The sequence below is a fragment of the Pempheris klunzingeri genome, chromosome 21 (assembly GCF_042242105.1).
Source record: "Pempheris klunzingeri isolate RE-2024b chromosome 21, fPemKlu1.hap1, whole genome shotgun sequence".
Lineage (NCBI taxonomy): Eukaryota > Metazoa > Chordata > Actinopteri > Acropomatiformes > Pempheridae > Pempheris > Pempheris klunzingeri.
In genome coordinates this window covers 1,345,812-1,365,000 of record NC_092032.1, presented here as the reverse complement: position 1 = coordinate 1,365,000, position 19,189 = coordinate 1,345,812, and the positions used below count along the sequence as shown (strand labels likewise).

General features: G+C 43.1%; 1 protein-coding gene across 1 annotated transcript in view; it reads left to right on the top strand.

Annotated features, from left to right (window-relative positions):
- The window catches only part of LOC139221229 (phospholipid phosphatase-related protein type 4), a 26,111-nt gene extending 7,406 nt beyond the window's left edge, over positions 1-18,705 (top strand). The window contains exons 2-7 of the mRNA XM_070853147.1: positions 6,056-6,241; positions 12,594-12,723; positions 13,130-13,325; positions 15,071-15,128; positions 15,977-16,150; positions 17,005-18,705. Coding sequence (XP_070709248.1) covers positions 6,056-6,241; positions 12,594-12,723; positions 13,130-13,325; positions 15,071-15,128; positions 15,977-16,150; positions 17,005-18,705 — 2,445 coding nt within the window. The remainder of the gene's footprint in view (positions 1-6,055; positions 6,242-12,593; positions 12,724-13,129; positions 13,326-15,070; positions 15,129-15,976; positions 16,151-17,004) is intronic.
- The last annotated feature ends 484 nt before the right edge of the window (positions 18,706-19,189 follow it).

The following is a 19,189-nucleotide window of genomic DNA, read 5'->3' as shown; positions in this document are numbered from 1 at the left end:
CACTAAAGTTTATTCCGTCGTTCTTTTGCACTATTCTGTATTTTGCACCTTCCGTTGTTTGCACTGTCCATGAGAGCTGCTGTTTCTCATTTCAATTTCGTTGTGCTTCTTGCACAATGACAATAAAAGAATTCTGATTCTGATTCTGATTCTGATTCTGATTAGAATTTGATATATATAAGTGGTAATACCAGCTTTGGTGGCACATGGAGAGGGGGTCCCACATTTCTATAGATACAGGTTCTCATATGAATTTGACAAAGCAGTCAACAAGTTGTCCAAATGTAGCATAAACTCTCACCACTGACTCTGCTACCAGTCCATTTGCCGGTCTTTGCAGCTACTGGGGCACAAAGTTACGTGACAAGATCAAGAGGAGCATCCCCACATCCTCTGTTAGACACGCGTTCAACGGGACGGCGTCACGGCTTCCTTTGACCGGGGTTCAAAAGTGAACAAAGGATTTTCTTTTTCTTTGTTGACTGTGAGGACATGTTGCTGTCAGTCATTAGTGACTGATAGAGACAACTCACTGCCACGGTAGTGACATGCTTATGGGGGACTGGCCCAGGGTGAACGCAAGTGTGCTGTAGAAGCTGACAATGAGTGTGCATGCGTACACACACACACACACACACACACACAATGACAGTGGGCAGTGTGATCATAAATCCAGTGAAACAATATTAGAAAGCTGACGTAACTCTCTTCATTATCTCTGGTTGTATGAACAGGATTTTTGCATCAGTAGGAAAAAGAACCTTCATCTGTGAGGATTTATATTCATAGGATGACGGCCGCTAAAAGCATGTTACACACAGACATGGGTCCAGAAGGGTCCAGAAGTATTTCCAGTTTGAGTTATTTTTATAAATGTTTTTATTTCATGGGTTTTTGTCTCCTGTGTTTTCAGTGGTGTTAGATTAGGACTGGAGCACTGTCATTTTCATGTTCCCATGGATGAGTCAACTGAACTTTGAACCTTGAATTTACAAAGGTCCAGATCTGGGACTATCCTCTGAGGATCGTGACTATAAGTTTTTAGTTTAACAGATGTCTTGTCATGGAACAAATGAGGTCTTGGGGAATTTTGACTCTCAGTGGGACTTTTGCCAGCAGACATTGTTAGTGAGCCCCTGACCAACGGTCAAGAGGTCATCAAAACAGTTCATGAATCTTACTTCAGGGACCATGAATACCCGTAGAGAATCCACAACAATCTGACCAGTAGCCATTGATATCTTACTCTGTTCCAGTGTTGGACAGACCCTTCCAATATTAGGACAAGAACCAGACATCTTTACTGATCGGTTGGTTACTGTGATCCGAACAGCATGTGCATAAATCTTGATGACATGGTCAATGACTTGCTTTCTGTACACTGTTTTTTTTATTAAATGATTTCTTTAACTCACCAACAAATGAGAAGCACCGTAGTGCATGTGTAGAAACAGTGGAGCCTGTCAAATACGGTTAGCTGCTGTTGGCCTGAGCAAATCATGCTGCGCTTTCAAAATAACAGGATGTGACATAAATTATCCTGCAGAAATCTACTTTGAAGTACGGAGAGTACAGTATTCCTCCCAGAGCAGCTTCATCTGCAGAGCATGAGCAGCGAGAGCACCGATGCCACTGACCTACATTTTTTATTTCCACACACTGAGATGCTGGACGAGAGGTGAGGGAGGCTGACAGAGAGCCAAGAAAACAGACCTGGGGAGGGGGGATGGGGCTTGGTTGGTTGGTGCAGTGTTGAGCTCAGTGGGGGGCTGTATGAGCTGATTTCAATATGGAGCACATGGAGCACACAAGCACAAGCAGGATGATGAATGTTGTCCTATGCTTTTATTCAGCCATTCAAATCCAATTCACAAGTCACTGGATTTTAGGAGTGTGTTTAAAGGAGCACTTTCATGTAGAAGGAAGTGGTTAGACTTCTCTTTACTCCACACTCCTTTGCTATTCTGTGGCAGAAAGTGATCTCATATTGCTCTCTTTGGGAAGAATTAATGTGCTGGGTGCAGGTTAGAAGCTTTCAGGTGTGTGGGGGCCTCATTTGGAGATTTGTGCCTTCTGCATGTTCGGTGTTCCACTTAATATGTATGTATGTAACTGGAATGTGTAGCTTTTAGTTTCATCAGACCAGTCTTTAACAAGCAGTCCAATGACTCCCACAAGCCGTAATCAGAAGTCCGCTCACTATGGTGGATGAAGGGGGTACGTTTCTGAACCATTATCAGTGAATTATCTGGATGTTTTATTGTTGAACAACTTTACCAGTCTCCCCAGCTTCTCTCTGCGCTCAGAGAGCTCTCTTACCTAAAGGTTAATACATCAGGTTGTGCACCAGATTCTCTAGTGTCACTGTGTGACATAGACCAGATGATATACACAATAAGTTACGAGTAACCAGTAACCAATGACAAGTTAACAGTAACCACCTGTTCTGATGATTCTAATCAATTATTCATTAATATAATTGATTGCTGTAATTGGTTGAATTGAACAAATTACTAATTAACAAACCAAATGATCCGTATTCAAAATGAGTCATTTGGAATTCTTAAAGTCATCCCAACTTTTGAAAAAGAAGAGAAGAGTGATACCCTTTGGGCTCAGTGCATGTTGGACCTGAGCTGTGTGAAGTATTTTGTTAAAAAGTCCTTCAGGGAAAGAATATTTGAGGGTGAACCTGCATACAGATGGTGCAGAGTTCTGCAGACTTCCCGTGTTCAAAATGATATTTGAGGACGTATTCACAAAACGTCCAAACAGAATATGTATGATGTGATGAAAGTTGCTTCGATATGATTTCTTAGATTAAATTTTGAACCTAAAAATAACTATTAAGAGAACAGCTTATCCCTCAAGACAGCAGTGTTCAGCGTGAGTAGGAGAGCTTTATGCAGCTTAAGCAAAACACAAAATGGCTGCAGGAATGAGAGGAAGAGGAGGTCCTTGTATTTTCTCTCAGGTTCTACTCTAATCTTTTCACTCTTGTCCTTCACTTCTCTCAGTTGTGATTCAGCAGAGTAACTGCTGAGATCTGGGAGCACAGTGACATCACTTTAATCAGGAGAGACGTAACTGATGCGATTAGACCCCATCATGTTTAAATATGATGCCACGAGCTCAGCAGGAATGTCCCCTGATGGAGTATAGACATGAAAAGGGTGGTTATGTGCAGTACGTGCATTATAGAAGGGCGATACATACATAGAAGTTCTCCTCAGATTACCACTAATGTTCAATGAACCGATTGGATGAAACCCCTCTCTTTGTAATGAAAGAAAGAGATAATGATAGACAGCCTGGATGGAAGACAAGAAAACTAGTGTGTTAGCTAGTGACCCCTGGCAGAAAGGGGAGACAGACAAAAGGAAGGAAGCCTGCAAACAGTGGGCCTCTATGTGTGTGTGTGTGTGTGTGTGTAAGCTCCCAGCACGAGTGTGTTGACTTAAAGATATCCCCCTGTGTTGGGCTCCTAGTGGGCCCCCTCCATCACGTCGCTCTACTTAGCATTAGCTGAGCATCAGCGTGCCTGGCGCTCTCTACCAGTGAAGCAGGGTATTAAGCTGCATGATGGAGCCTGTGATGCTGCAGGCCACATTCAACTCCCACTGACACGTCTCACTGCGGTCCTCTGTGGACACTGTACTGCCTCCAATTACACATCAGCTTTGTGCCTACACATGCACCTTACTTCTCTGAGGCACTCTTTAATGGGACACCATGGAGCCTGGGGGGGTGGTGGGGGGGGGGGATTTCAACTGACCAGAACACAGAGTGTTAGTATGGAGTTGTTGTCGAGCTTTAATTTGTTTAACCTCAGAGCAGTTTTAGGAGCTTGTGTTTCCCCCCAGAGAGATGCAGTGTTATTAGCAGCCTCTTACTGACGCGTAGGTCTCGTTTCCTTCACTCAGTCGTGCCATTTCATACCATCTCTCCCATCATGATATGATGCAGGCTTTTTATGGGAGGTTATAAAACTGTTGTTTCTGAAGTACGGAAACACGAGAGCAGATAGACTCAAGGATGAACGTCACTCCAGCTGACAACTGCAAGACGCTGCGAAAGAATCCACCATTAAACCACCATTGTATGATTTCAAATCATTGTGTCTTTTTCATTTCCCAGGTTTTCTTGCTTTGTCAGAACCTAGAGAGGCAGTTTTTGATCTGCACAGCAGCATCCTAATGTAAAGTCCATTGTCTAAGCCGTCTAAGGGAATAATCAATCAATCAATCAATCAATCAATCTTTATTTATACAGCACCAATTCATAACAGCATTATCTCAAGACTCTTTCCATAAAGAGCAGGTCTAGACCAAACTCTTTAATCAGAGAGAGACCCAACGATTCAGGAATTCAACATTAAGGATTCAAGAATCCTCACATGAGCAGCATCAGATATTATATTAGGAAACAGTGGAGGAAGAACTCCCCTTTAACAGGAAGAAACCTGGAACAGAACCAGGCTCAGAGGGGGGGGGGGCTTTCTGTCGGGGTCCATGTTGGGTGGAGGTTGGACAGAGAGAGAGAGAGAGAGAATATACTCTATATACAATATACTAACAGCAACTATAGCACTGACAATAAGAATGTGACTAATAGGAGGAGAAAGGAGCCCAGTGCATCATGGGAGTCCCCCGGCAGTCTAAGCCTATAGCAGCATAACTAGGGGCTGGTCCAAGGCCTGATCCAGCCCTAAACTATAGGCTTTATCACTAAGGAAGGTTTTTAGTCTACTCTTAAATGTAGAGAGGGTGTCTGCCCCCCCGAACCCAAACTGGAAGGAGGTTCCACAGGAGAGGAGCCTGATAGCTGAAAGCTCTGGCTCCATCACTACTTTAGAGGACTTTAGGAACCACCAGTAGGCCTGCAGTCTGGGAGCACAGTGCTCTAGTGGGGTAGTACGGTACTATGAGTTCTTGAAGATATGATGGAGCCTGAACATTAAGAACCTTGTAGGTGAGGAGAAGGATTTTAAACTCTATTCTAGATTTTTCTGGGAGCCAATGAAGAGAAGCCAGTACAAGAGAAATGTGGTCTCTATTCCAAAGAGTAAGACAAATGAAACAAAAAATATTAAAAGTGCATTGTCATACAAAACACTAACTGACAGTGTTGTTAATCATGAATCAATACATATTAATTGTGATCAAAAGCTATAAAATGCACATTTGTACATTGCATGACAGGCAGAAAAAGTAAGTTGTGAGTTCTTCAAAGGAGGAGGCAACTCAAATTAAAGTGGGAGGACCATGATATAAAAATGCTTTGAAACTGGCAGGTCTTTGTGAATTCTAGGGATGGATAAGTCCTCCGAAACAAAAGAATGGTGTGCTCAGCCCCACGGCTCTGCTCTCTCAGCGCTCTTGACAGGACTGCATATCCACTGGTAAGATGCCACCAACTCCTAGTACAGAGTACAGTTACTCTGTGACAGGTCAGTTGTGAAATTGCTGCATGTCTAAAGCATAAATTTGCATAATCAACCAAGCAGAGCTGATCCCTGCAGACCCTCCACCGATCACTGGAGCACTTTGATTTGCTCAAGACAGAGATCAACGTGAGTTTTATTACTCGCCGTTTATTTCATGGTTGGGATTGAACTGCTGTGTTATGAATGGCCTTTTAGGGTTTTAAGACCTCAAGCTAGCTATAATCAACATGAACTAGCTGTTTCTCATTTTGTTTGTTGGGACGAGGAGAATTCCTACAGTGGCTCTGAGCTGAGCTCAGTGGGAGTGCTCGTTCATAAAAGCAATTCATTTCACATGCCATCTTCTTTCACCCTCAGCACCATCCTCACCTCCCTCAAGTCATGAAAACCACGCCGATGCCCTCGTCCTCATTATCAAATCAAATTAGCATGGTCATTGAACCATAGGGTTATGGGGACGTTTGCAGCCTTCACTGCCTGTTTATCTATTTATTTATTCAATGGCAATCTGTTAAAGTTCCTCATGCCTCAGCTGTTTATGACTTTCAACTCCCTTATATCTTTTTCTCTGTCTCTCTCTCTCTTTCTCTCTGTCGTGTCTAATGACAGCTACCAATCCTGGTATCGTCTGTGGTCAGTCTGTACTTCCTGGAGTGGACGGATGTGTTCAAGCCAGTCAAGTCAGGCTTCAACTGCCATGACCGTAGCCTGAGCCTGCCCTACATCGACCCCAACCACGAAGTCATCCCCCTGCTGATGCTGCTCAGCCTGGCCTTTGCCGGACCCGCCATCACCGTAAGGATTAGAAACAAACGTTAGATGACACTAACCTTATTCCAGAGGGACTTCACATAGTGACATACAGCCAGTAGCATTAGCGCAGGAAGGGTTGTTCGCCAAAGTGAGACAGTGGAAATATTGATTTGCCTTTTTTATCTCTGACAAGAAATAATTTTAACAGTTTCTGTTCAAGTGCTTGTGAATGCATCATTCACTGCCAGTTATAATAAATGTAAACATATGTGGTTCTCTCCCCCAGTATCCTGCTCTGTGCCTTCTCCTTAGCTAAAAGTTTAGAGGATCTACCAAACATAACTCATTCAAGATTCAAGATTCAAGAAACTTTATTTGTCATACCAACACATGTTTACACATGGGGAGGTACGAAATTACGTTCTCAGGTCCCGTTTTAAGCCAAGATAAATATCAAATAACAAATAGAATGTAGAAAATAGAGGTCCTATATAAAATAAACTCATCATAGCAAATAGCAAATTGGAAAAGAGGGACAGAGAGAAGCAGTGGGAGAGAAGATGCATCTCATAGACCCACATGCACTTTTATGCAGAATTCACAGGATCTACACTTTCCTTTGTCCTTTGACACCACAGTAGTGTGTATTCAACCACACAACTACAGCATCTGTTAGTCACACAAGTAAGCAGGCACTGTTCACATCTGCATTTAGCAGGGAATTCAGGATGTTCTGTCTCTTATTGCATTGTAAAATGTATGACGTGATTATAAATTTGTTTGTAATAAGACTCTTATTTTACATTCATATTTTAAGTTACATGTTTACAAAAAGTACCTAGAATGTGTATCAGCAGAGTTAACTATGTTACTGTGGTAGCTATGATTCAGTGAACATTACTGAACATCACATTAGACCCATCAAACAGTTTTAAAAAACAGTTTCTGATGACACCTTAACACAGTCACACATGGAGATGTCAGCAGCAGAGACTCAAAGCTAGGTGCTTTATCGATGCCTACATCTATGCACCTCACTGGATTCAAGTTAAGATCATCTTGACAGCTAGCTAATAATGTAATAGTCATTTTAACTCAAACCATGTTCTTAACATGAGTTTGGTTTTCAGAATCATTACCAGGAGAGAACAGTTGGATTGTTGCATCCCTATGGAGAGATGTGTGAGTGATGTTCAGATGTGACTAAGAGCTGGTTTCTCACTGAATTACTGCAGTAATGGTTACTGGACTCTAATGATCCATTTGACTCATCAGTTAAGAGAGCTCTTACTCAGAGATCAGGCATTCATTGTTGTTGATTTCAGAAAGTTTGTGGTCACGAATCATATAATTACGTGATTTGTTTGCACGCCAGGATATTTAGTGACAGGTAAGAGAATACACAAGAGTCCATTTATTTAGTAGTTGGTTTGAAACAGGCAGACTTTTGAATGTAGAATGAAAATAATGCTGGATGGCATTACTCTGGCCTCCAGCTCCACTGTGAGGAATCTGGGAGTTATCTTTGATCAGGAATCAGGTCCATCCTGTCTAAGATGATGCAGAAACATTAGTCCATGCATTTGTCACTTCTAGGTTGGATTATTTCTGTTCCTTATTATCAGGCTGCTCCAATAAGTCCTTAAAGACTCTCCAGCTGGTCCAGAACGCTGCTGCTCCTGTTCTGATGAGAACTAAGAGAAGAGATCATATTTCTCCTGTACTGGCTTCTCTTCACTGGCTTCCAGTAAAATCTAGAATAGAGTTTAAAATCCTTCTCCTCACCTACAAGGTTCTTAATGTTCAGGCTCCATCATATCTTCAAGAACTCATAGTACCGTACTACCCCACTAGAGCACTGTGCTCCCAGACTGCAGGCCTACTGGTGGTTCCTAAAGTCCTCTAAAGTAGTGATGGAGCCAGAGCTTTCAGCTATCAGGCTCCTCTCCTGTGGAACCTCCTTCCAGTTTGGGTTCGGGGGGCAGACACCCTCTCTACATTTAAGAGTAGACTAAAAACCTTCCTTAGTGATAAAGCCTATAGTTTAGGGCTGGATCAGGCCTTAGACCAGCCCCTAGTTATGCTGCTATAGGCTCAGACTGCCGGGGGACTCCCATGATGCACTGGGCTCCTCTCTCCTCCTCTTCCTCTCCATCCTGATGCTTCATGTCTCTTTAATGTCTGTTACTAACTTGGTATCTTCCCCGGAGCCTTTCTGGGCTTTTCTCATCTCTCTGGTTCCTGTGGATCCTGGTCCTGGTTCTCCTGCTGTGGTTCTCTGGTTCCTGTGGAACCTGGTCCTGGTTCTCCTGCTGTGATTCTCAGGTTCCTGTGGATCCTGGTCCTGGTTCTCCTGCTGTGGTTCTCTGGTTCCTGTGGATCCTGGTCCTGGTTCTCCTGCTGTGGTTCTCTGGCTTCATGAATCACTGCTGCGGATCATCAGCCGCCAACACTTTTGATATTAGTCCTGTTATTATTATTCACATATTAACTATTGTCATGTCACCATATTGATGATTATTAGTCAGATTCCGACAGTCAGCACTATAGTTGCTGTTAGTATTTCTGTTTCTTAATGTTGAATTCCTGAATCGTTGGGTCTCTCTCTAATTAAAGAGTTTGGTCTAGACCTGCTCTTTATGGAAAGAGTCTTGAGATAACGCTGTTATGAATTGGTGCTATATAAATAAAGATTGATTGAGATTGATCGAACTACATTTTGTGCTGACAAGAACTAGGCTAAACTTGAAACACAGTGTCTCCCCTGTGTTTCTGACAGAACAGCCAGCAGTGTCCTTGAACAGTGCACAGCGGTGACTATTTTCATATTTTCTCTACTTTTCTCGGCATGGTTTTATTTGGGAGATAAATTAACCAGAAATCCAAGCCCAAAACTATCAAACATTGTAATTGTAAAAATCTAACAAAAGATTTTATGAGTTTAATGCCTCAATGCAAGATGATGTCATTCTGCAGATTATAACGTAATTTTGTCATTTTGTAAGTTCTTGTCCCCGGAGTACCCTCTTTACTGCCCTTGTTTTGGTTCAGGTTTTCCCCCTAACATATGTAGACGATGCTGGGCTTCCTCTCAGGCTGCTTATAGCCTCTATGTGGCCTCAGAGGCAAAGCCAGAGGGCAAAATTTTTTCATCCTGATAACTGTTTGAGAGATTTTTAGTAAAACATGTTGAATTTTCAAAAGTGGCAGGATAAAACTACTAGGTATTGGAAAAGTATGGGGGGCATCTTGGCACAATTTCCAGTGGAAATTACACCCTTCAACACATCAAAGTTCTTTAGTCAGAGTCACACTTATAATTACACGGTGGAACTTAGTGGGACGGCCACGCTGTCTGATTCTGTTAGAATGTCAGATAGTGCTCCCATGTTCCAAAGCACAAACCAACCATAAGCCCCCCAGTTTTAGGTTTTATGTGAGTATTTTTAAACATCAACAAATCACATTCCCTCCCCACCACGTTCAGCCTTACACGCTCCAAAATGTCTTGTATATTAAAAAAAAAGACAGAAAGAAAGAAAAAAAGAGTCCTCTTTTGTGCTCAGCTCAGAGGGATGCCAAACTATTATCATATAGTGGAGCTTAAGTTCTGGCAGAAGATACACAAAGAGCTAAAAACCACAGTGTCTTCCCAGAAACTCACCATCTGAAGCCAAGACAGAGATGTGCGTCAAAGCTGTCTCACCAGAGTGATGCGAAAAACTCAACTCTCAGACATCAGTCTCAGCCGTGCGCATCTCGCACAGCTCCCTCTGATATCTTTTTTTACATCAATCAGACTCCTCATAAGCAGCTGATGACAAACTCTTCCTTAGAGAGCCATCTCCCAGCGACTTGTGGAGCAGCAGAAAACCTGAGGCGTTCCTGTCCTCGCATCAGGATGCTTTTCGCGGGCTGGCAAGCACTCAAGCGCTTTGACTGTCGCTCTATGTTAGAGCTGCTGCCCGCCCTCAAGGCTTATGAGAACATTTGTTTGACTTTAGTTAAAGCAGAAGCAGACAACTTCTCACCAACCCCTGGCCCCTTTCACTGTTTCTAAGTGTTGTTGGTGCCGCTGTCGTGAAGACAACCAGATCGCTTTCCCAATTTGAACTAGAAACCTCGATGTCACTGCTATGATAAAGGCAATGCTAAAGGAAGTATACAGTCAGGTTAAGGCCAATCTACATGGGTTGCTTCGCTGCAATTAAAACATTTAGTGGAGTCATTAATAAATGGCCCAGACGACAAAATGGTCAAGCCTAGTGGTTTACAAGCCTGATGATAGTGGAGACTGGGGTTTGTTGTCACACTTTACTACTAGTCATTCCTCCAGTAGAGGGAAGCTTAAATGGGTTTCCCTTTCATTTTTCTAACTTAGTTTAACAGCAAGTTATTAACCATCAAAAACATTCTTACGCATTTTGACAACCAACCGCATCACAGTGTTGGATATCACACTGTATGACATTAGTCTTTTTAAGCTAAAGACACCAAAACAGTTTTAAAAAGAAGATAATCACCATGTCCATAATACTCAGTGTGTTTGTCTTATTGTTCAAACCGTGACTGTGAATCCTAATTATTAATTTGAATTATTCTCTGCAGTGACTAAAATGTAAAGTAAAATGAAGGAATGTACAATGTTGAAAATATTCTTGCTTGTATTAAAGCCATAGTTTCATAACTATGAATGTAACATAGCATCACATAATAGATGTGACAGGTGAGACGATCAGCCCTACATGACCTCCTGACAAAAGTTGTGTGCTAGCTACCACAAGTCTTCAGCTACCAACTGAAAAGTAGACTAAAATTAAAGCCATTCCCTTAATCTTTACAATAAAAGTTTGATTATGAGATGATTCATCGCCTAGAAACCTTTATTACAAAAACATGAAAAATGACTGGCACTCTGTCAGAAGAACAGGTGCCTCCAGTCTTTTCCAGTGTGTGTTGCTGGTGGAGAGGCTGAGTGTCATTGTGATCTAGCTGTTTTTACCATAATAAGACACCCTTGACTATAAAAAACACTACAAATTGCCACATGTGAACGACCCTCATTAACAATCGCTAGTCTGTAAATAACATAAAAACCATCTAACTTCCTGAAAGAGAAACATGAACAGCAAAAGCAACAAAAGCTGTTTCTCTTTTGCAAGAGAAAAATGGGCTCCAGATAAACGCTGGTTTAGTGAGACTTATGGGTAAAGTGCATCAGTTTCAGTATTATGCAGATCCCCAGAGGCCCTCCTCTAAGTACTCCTGATCCCTCTCTCCGTCCATCGCTGATGCTGCTGTTCATCTCGCTCTCCTCAATCAATCAATCAGTCAATCTTTATTTATACAGCGCCAATTCATACAGTGTTCATACAGTCACACAGTGTTATCTCCAGACTCTTTCCATAAAGAGCAGGTCTAGACCAAACTCTTTAATCAGAGAGAGACCCAACGATTCAGGAATTCAACATGAAGGATTCAAGAATCCCCACATGAGCAATATGGTAACATTGAAAAACATGACAAAAACAGGACTAATATCAGTAAAATGTGTCGGTGGCTGATGATCCACAGCAGTGATTCATGAAGCCAGAGAACCACAGCAGGAGAACCAGGACCAGGATCCACAGGAACCAGAGAACCACAGCAGGAGAACCAGGACCAGGATCCACAGGAACCAGAGAACCACAGCAGGAGAACCAGGACCAGGATCCACAGGAACCAGAGGGATGAGAAAAGCACAGAAAGGCTCCGGGGAAGATAGTAAGTTAGTAACAGACATTAAAGAGACATGAAGCATCAGGATGGAGAGGAAGAGGAGGAGAGAGGAGCCCAGTGTCCACTTCACAGAACTTAAGGTTGTCATTCAATTTCACGCGAGATACGATTCCTGGTCTCCTGAGTCAAAGTCGGGTGTTAGAGGCATTGATCCAGCTCTCCATCTTCATTTGTGGACTTTTATATTCTACATTACACTTTAAAGTGTCACACAGACACTGTAAGGGAGCTTAGTGTGTCTGTATCAGACGCCATAGTGGGGAGACAGAGCAGCAGTACGTGATGCCCTGGGATTGAGAAAGGGCTGAACATTTAGGCTTGTGTCACACACTTACTTACAAGTCGTAAAAGAACATTAAATTGCATATAAATGAAATTGGAGAAACATGGATATCACAAATACTCACCAATCACCATTTGTGACAAAGGTCTTGCTGGGAAAAGCAGAAAATGGATACAGAAAAAGCAGGAATGGAAACCAACCAGGAAACACTAGGATTTTGAAAAGTGGGGGGGGCGGGGGGTAAATCTGCCCTCTTCCTCAGTGGAAACGATGCCCGTGACACCTACATCTGCTTGCAAACAGGTGACGTGCTGTTGTGTGTTGTACTGACAGATAATGATCGGAGAGGCCATCCTGTTCTGCTGTCTGTCTCGGAAGAAGAGTGGCGCTGGCGCCGAGGCGAACATCAACGCTGCTGGTTGCAACTTCAACTCCTTCATACGCAGAGCTGTCCGCTTCGTTGGTACACTATTTTCATTTCTATTCACCTAAAAGTATGGTGACGGACTGTTTTTTCATCTTCTCCTCATGACTCCTTTTTAAAAATTCCCCACTGAGCAAGAACCAACATTTACATAACTAGTGTTGTGCTAAAATCTCTCAAGCCAGACCGTTATAGCCAAAATGTGTTCTTTTAAATGTGTTTGCATGAGAGACAGCAAAAATGAAAGCTCAAGTAAGTCCTGCTATCAGTATAATAGATCACGTCTGTGTGAAACTGTGTTTCAGACTCTAATGTTTTAGACTCCGGAAATCAAAGACAATAATTGCATTACCTGCATTCTGTATATTGGCCTTGTACAGAATTATCAGTGATGTTAAAGCCTGTGTTTTCCCAACCTTCCCATCACATCTTCTTCTATCCTCAGGCGTTCATGCGTTCGGTCTTTGTGCCACGGCCCTCATCACCGACATCCTCCAACTAATGACAGGCTACCCAGCACCATACTTCCTCACTGTGTGTAAACCCAACTACACCACGCTGAATGTCAGCTGTGAGCAGAACCCCTACATCATGGAGGATATCTGCTCAGGCGCCGACCTTGCAGCAATCAACCAGGGCAGGTGAGTGTGCACCACATTTACCTCTCTGTACGGTCCAACACAGTTCAGCAGCACCACAATCTACATCCTCCACAATGACATTTGAATGAAAACAGAACAAAAGAGTGTGTGTGTGTGTGTGTTTTCATAGTCTGACATATTAATTCAATAAGCAAACCTAAAATTGCACTTTAGCTTTCTGTTATTTTTGTGATTCAGGTCTAAATGTTGCAGATCTTTCCAAGTCCCCTGAGGCAGCCAGGGCAGGACTCAATAGAGACAGATCCAACATCAATAATGAGTCTGTTTACAGCCCTCTGTGTTCTCAGTGTCTGAGTGGCTCTGATAAAACCAGGCACCTTAATGCGTATTGGTTTCTGTGAGATTTAAAGGAGTCATATCTGTGTGTGTGTGTGTGTGTGTGTGTGTGTGTGTGTGTGTGTGTGTGTGTGGGAACGAGGGTAGGTCAGACCCGTGCATTTGGGACACACGTAGATTTGACTGTAGACTGTGGGTCTAAATATAACCCACTGCTCCTGGCATAAACACTGTCTTCCACTCTCTCTGTGGCAGCCTTAGCTTCAGTCTCGTTCCCGGAGCAGCATGGAAAGCTTTTTTGTTGCAGTGGCTGTGCACCAGGGGTATTATTAACCTATTTTTAAAGCGGGAGCAGAAACAGACCGACTGACTAATTAAAAAAACGTCACAGTTAAGCACTCCCTTATTGAGACATTTCCATGGAAGGAATTTATCTAGGAACCTTTTCAACTCAGGTACATCACCTTTTTTTCCCTTAAGAATGTTGTAAGTCACTTACAAAAGGGATCTTTACTGTCAGTATCAATAGGAGGGATAATTGCAGCAAGCAAAATCACTTTCAGTCTACAAATGGGCACCTAACCATTGTTTTAAAGCAGATTTGAGGGATTGTAAATGTATTTTTTACTTTAATAGTAATAAATGCGCATTGCATTTATAGCAAAGTACATTTATAATAATGTATGCATAATAGCAGATGCATAATAATATATAGTGGACAACAGTATACAGTATGTTTAGGTTATTTCAGTGCTGAAAGTGGGTCAGATCTTTCAGAAGCAGCGCTATCAGCTTCCATGTGTAAATTAAATTTTTATTACTCCACAGATGTTGTAAATGCTGATTTAAAGAGGAGAAGAAACACATGCACACACACATGCACACACAAAGATACATACAGCTGCATCACTGCACCAAAGCATACACATTGACACACATGCATTTTCAGAAGTAAAGAAGAGGTCTGGTCGGAGGAGCGAGCACCAGGAGATGTCAGAAGTAGGTCATTGGGTTGGAGCTCAGTGAGAAACTGGGCCACAGGTTCACTTTCATTATTTAACACACAGTGAAGCTCCTGCTGCTCCACTGCAGTATATAAGTGTAGATCAGCCATTCACATGTGTATGCTTGTATGTGTCTCACTGGCACTTGGCTGGTGGCGTCAGATTAAGATATTTCTACAATGTAAAATTCAGCTTCCTTGCTCTCTAACTGCCTTTGTTGAATTGTTTTCTGGGCTCTAAAGGAAAAACGGTAGGAGAACATGTAAAGGTACATTAAATTTGATTTAGTCATTGAGCTCATATCAACCAAGCGTGTGTACAGTGTGGTGTTTGAGATATCTCATTAGGGTTGGGTTTTGTTGGCTGTGGTTAAACCCTCTGTTGTCTCACACCCACAGATGTGAACGTTGGCTGAGATTATTTCTGTTCTTCCTTCTCTTGCAGAAAATCCTTCCCGTCGCAGCATGCTACCCTCGCATCCTTCGCCGCTGTCTATGTTTCAGTGAGTAATGGTTTGAGCCCACGCAAACACTTAACTCTGCTCACCCTCCCATGAAGAGCCTAATGATACATCAGACATGGAGAAGTGGGTGATGGAATTAGCAATTAACTCCATTTATTCATTTCACTATTTTTGTTTTTATTTTATCATCTTCATAATACTAATAAACTAGATAATTGCAATCATCATCACACTTATCAATGATCAATTTATAATTGTACACAAAGATATACTAATACTAAAAGGCTCCATATACTAATAGAATTGCTGTCTCTCATGGCATGTAAACTACAGTTTACAGTATATGTATGACTGCCTGCTCAAAGTCTGAAGGAGCATTTATGATGTACGTCTAAAGGCTTTTTCTCCCTTTAAATAGTAATTAACTATCAATATCATTATAATAACATATAGAGTAAAAACCAAAAATATTCAATGATCACACCCCCTAATATGTGTATTATATGTTCTAAAAATGTGCAGAACATTGAAGTATTTGGAAGTGATTCACTGGCCTTGCAAATAAAAAAACATTGTGCAAAAGCGTAAGGAGGCTATCTTAAAAATTATCTTTTGAGGGACTTATTGGTCAAAACTGCAGAAATTAGATTAATGCAATAGTCCCTGAACAAATACTGACCTTCACTAAAGTTCCCAGGGTACCTGGGGAATGACCACAGCATGACTGACATGTGAATCTATCCTAAATAAAATGCCACTGCCTTGCCTTGCCTAGCCAATGCTAACACTGCCTTGGAAGAGTGATGGAATAGCACACTGCTAAAGCACAAAGGAGTAATCATAAAAATAATGGAAAATACATCAGTTACTGTGTTATGTGTCCACAGATGTACTTCAACAGCACTCTGACAGACTCATCCAAGCTGCTCAAGCCCCTGCTCGTCTTCTCCTTCATTATCTGTGCCATCATTTGTGGTCTGACCCGGATTATTCAGTACAAGAACCATGCCATTGACGTCTACCTGGGATTCCTGCTTGGAGGTGCTATTGCTGTCTACCTGGTAGGGTCCAGTTCCATCAGCATTGTCATTTCCAATGGACTGCCTGCACAGAAGACCCATCAGCACCCAACAGCAGTCCTCCATAATGAAAGCTTAAGTCTGTGTTGCAGCGAATGTCTGATGAGCAAAGCTCATTGCAACACATGCAACATACTGCAACATTTGGCTGTCATCAGTTAGCACTACCGCTCTGCTTCCACACGAAGCACAAGATGATTAACACAACCTGAAACACACCTATGTATTCCAACATGTGTGCATGGAAGAAGCATGACTAAAGAGTCTACAGCTACGCTAGAAGCAGTGATTTCACCTAAATGCTAACATTACCATGCTAAAATGCTCAAAATACTAGCTTAGCATGTTAGTATACTTACATTTGCTAGTTACTGCTAAACACCAAGTACAGTTGAGGCTGATGGGAATGCTGATGTTTTGAACCAAAAACTGTTAACCTCCTGGTCGCAGGTAAACTATAGTAAATGTCAGGGGAAACCAAAATCATTAGGATTCATCATCTGGAGATCTTGAATACAAATTGCACATCAATCCATCAATCAGTTGCTGACATCTTGCAGTCTGGACCAAGGTAATGAACTGATCAATAACAGACATTGCCACACTGCTGCCATGCTGAAATAAGATCCCCAATGCTCTATATTTGGTTAGATTTAAACACAATTAAAGGCATATCACAGCAAAAACGATTACACAGCTTACATAGAAATGTTTCTATGTAAGCTCGTGCTTTTGGATTAAACTAGTTCCACTTATAACTCATTCAGGTATCAGGTAAAATAAGCACCAAATGAAATGTACAGTACATAATGTTTCTCTGTTGCTTTTGTTGGCAGGGGTTGTATGCAGTCGGAAATTTTCAGCCAAGTGAGGAGGCCAGCGCCAGCCCCCCTCCACTGACACACCGCCCCCCCTGTTCCTTGCCACACATCAGCCAGGAGGCCGTACTCCACCACCTGCAGATGAAAGCCAGCATGGCTGGGGAGCCCAGCATGCCCATCTCCCACTCTGAGGGCCTCCTCCACCGAGGTCTTCAACAGCAGAGGCCTGATGATAGTGTGAAGCGCTCCAGTGCAGATGTGGAAGTGATATCCCCCCGCAGCCCTCAGAGCAAAGACGCCATGGTGACCTTTAGCCACACCCTTCCTCGGGTCCATACCCCCCAAGCCATGGCAGCATATGAGGAAGCAGCCAGACGTCACGCTGCCACCCTCCACCATGCATCCATGGACTCCAGCCGCTCAAAGCAGCTTCTGTCTCAGTGGAAAAGTAAGAACAACAACCACAAATGCTCCCTGCAGGTACCAGACTCCTTCTCCTCCTCTGTAGACTCATCGTCTGGCCAATCCTCCCAGCATCCACATCACCACGGCAGCATGGAGCTCCGATCCAGCTCTGAGCCATTGGCTATGGGCCTGAATGGAGGCTTTGATGGTCACGTCTTCATGTCCAAACTGGCCACAGGTGCTAGCACCACCCTGCCCAGTAACTGCAGTGGCATCACTGGGGGAGCCAGGATATCCATGCAGTCCAGACCGGGGTCTTCTCAGCTGGTCCATATACCAGAGGAAGCTCATGAGAATTACAACACCACTTCCCCAAGGACAGGGGGAGGTGGAGGAAGTGAGGGGATGTCAACAGTAAATAGCATAGTTCAGGCTAACTGGCAAAGGGCAGCAGAGAAGACAACAGCCAGCAGGACTAATGATAATGGGCAGAACACCCAGCCGCGAATAATGCAAGTGATTGCTATGTCCAAGCAGCAGGGCCTACTACAGACCCATTCCAAGAGCTTAGATGAAAGCAGCATTGGCTGCAGCATCACTGGGAGTTGCCAGAGCTCTGTTCGCTACAGGGCACTAACTGATCAAGATCCTACTGGCACCACAGGGCCCAGCTCACTGGGTAGCACCACAGGCAGTATTTCAGGGAGTACCGGAGCAATTGTCAGAGTAGAGGCCCACCCTGAAAATAACAAGCCAGTGATCCAAGCCCCATCCACAGATGGAAGCGGATCATGGAGGTGGCGGTCCCTGGATCATGGCACTGGAGGTGGGGGAGGTACAGGGACTTGTGGAGCAGGAGGAGGATCAGGGGGAGGAGGTGGGAGCTTGAGGCAGTCCTTTGAGCTCAATGATCTAAACAGAGACTCGGAAAGCTCAGACTCAGTACGTGAAGGGTCCATTGAAAGGAAGCGTGCCAATCACATTGTTACCACCACTGCCACTGTCAGCACCCCACCCATAGTTACTGTTCACACCCAGAGCACCGGCCAGTCAGACCAGAGGCTCCACCCCCAGGGCCTTTCTACCATAAGGGTCACTCCAGGGGATAGTAGTGGTTCGGGATCTGGAGGAGGAGGTGGCGGAAGTGGAGAGACTGCTTCAGATGCCCCCTCAGTCGCCTCCAGTCGTGAGTCCACACTGCGGAGAAAAGGCAATAGTATCATCCTGATTCCAGAGAGAGCCAACAGCCCTGACAACGCCCGCAACATTTTCTACAAGGGGACGTCAATAACTCCTGTTTTCAAGGACTAGCATAATAAATGACTGGATATTTCTGAGAAGATGTAGCTAATGATACAAGACAGCTGGTTTTCAGCGAACCCCCATATCTGTGACGTCAGTAGTACCTGCCATTGAATATACCATAATAACTTCAAAAGAAAAGGTTTTATTCAGCATGAGATTTTTGTATGTGTTTACACTAATTCACAACCTTGTTGTAGAAATAATCACTGTGTACTTTTGTGGTCACTCCTAAGGAAACCTATGGTTATGTCTATACTGTGTCAGTACTTTGGGAACAGGAGAACCTTTTTTAAATAGTTCCATATGTTTTGGAAATAAATCATCACAAAAAAAGAAAAAAAAGAGAAGCACAGTAACGTTGAACCACAGAAAACTACAGCAAAATAATTGTATCATGGCTGTGAAACCAGTGTTTACTTACCTGCACTGTAAATACTGTGTATGTTTGAAAAGGGTGCTACACCAGAAAATACTATTTACTATACAACAT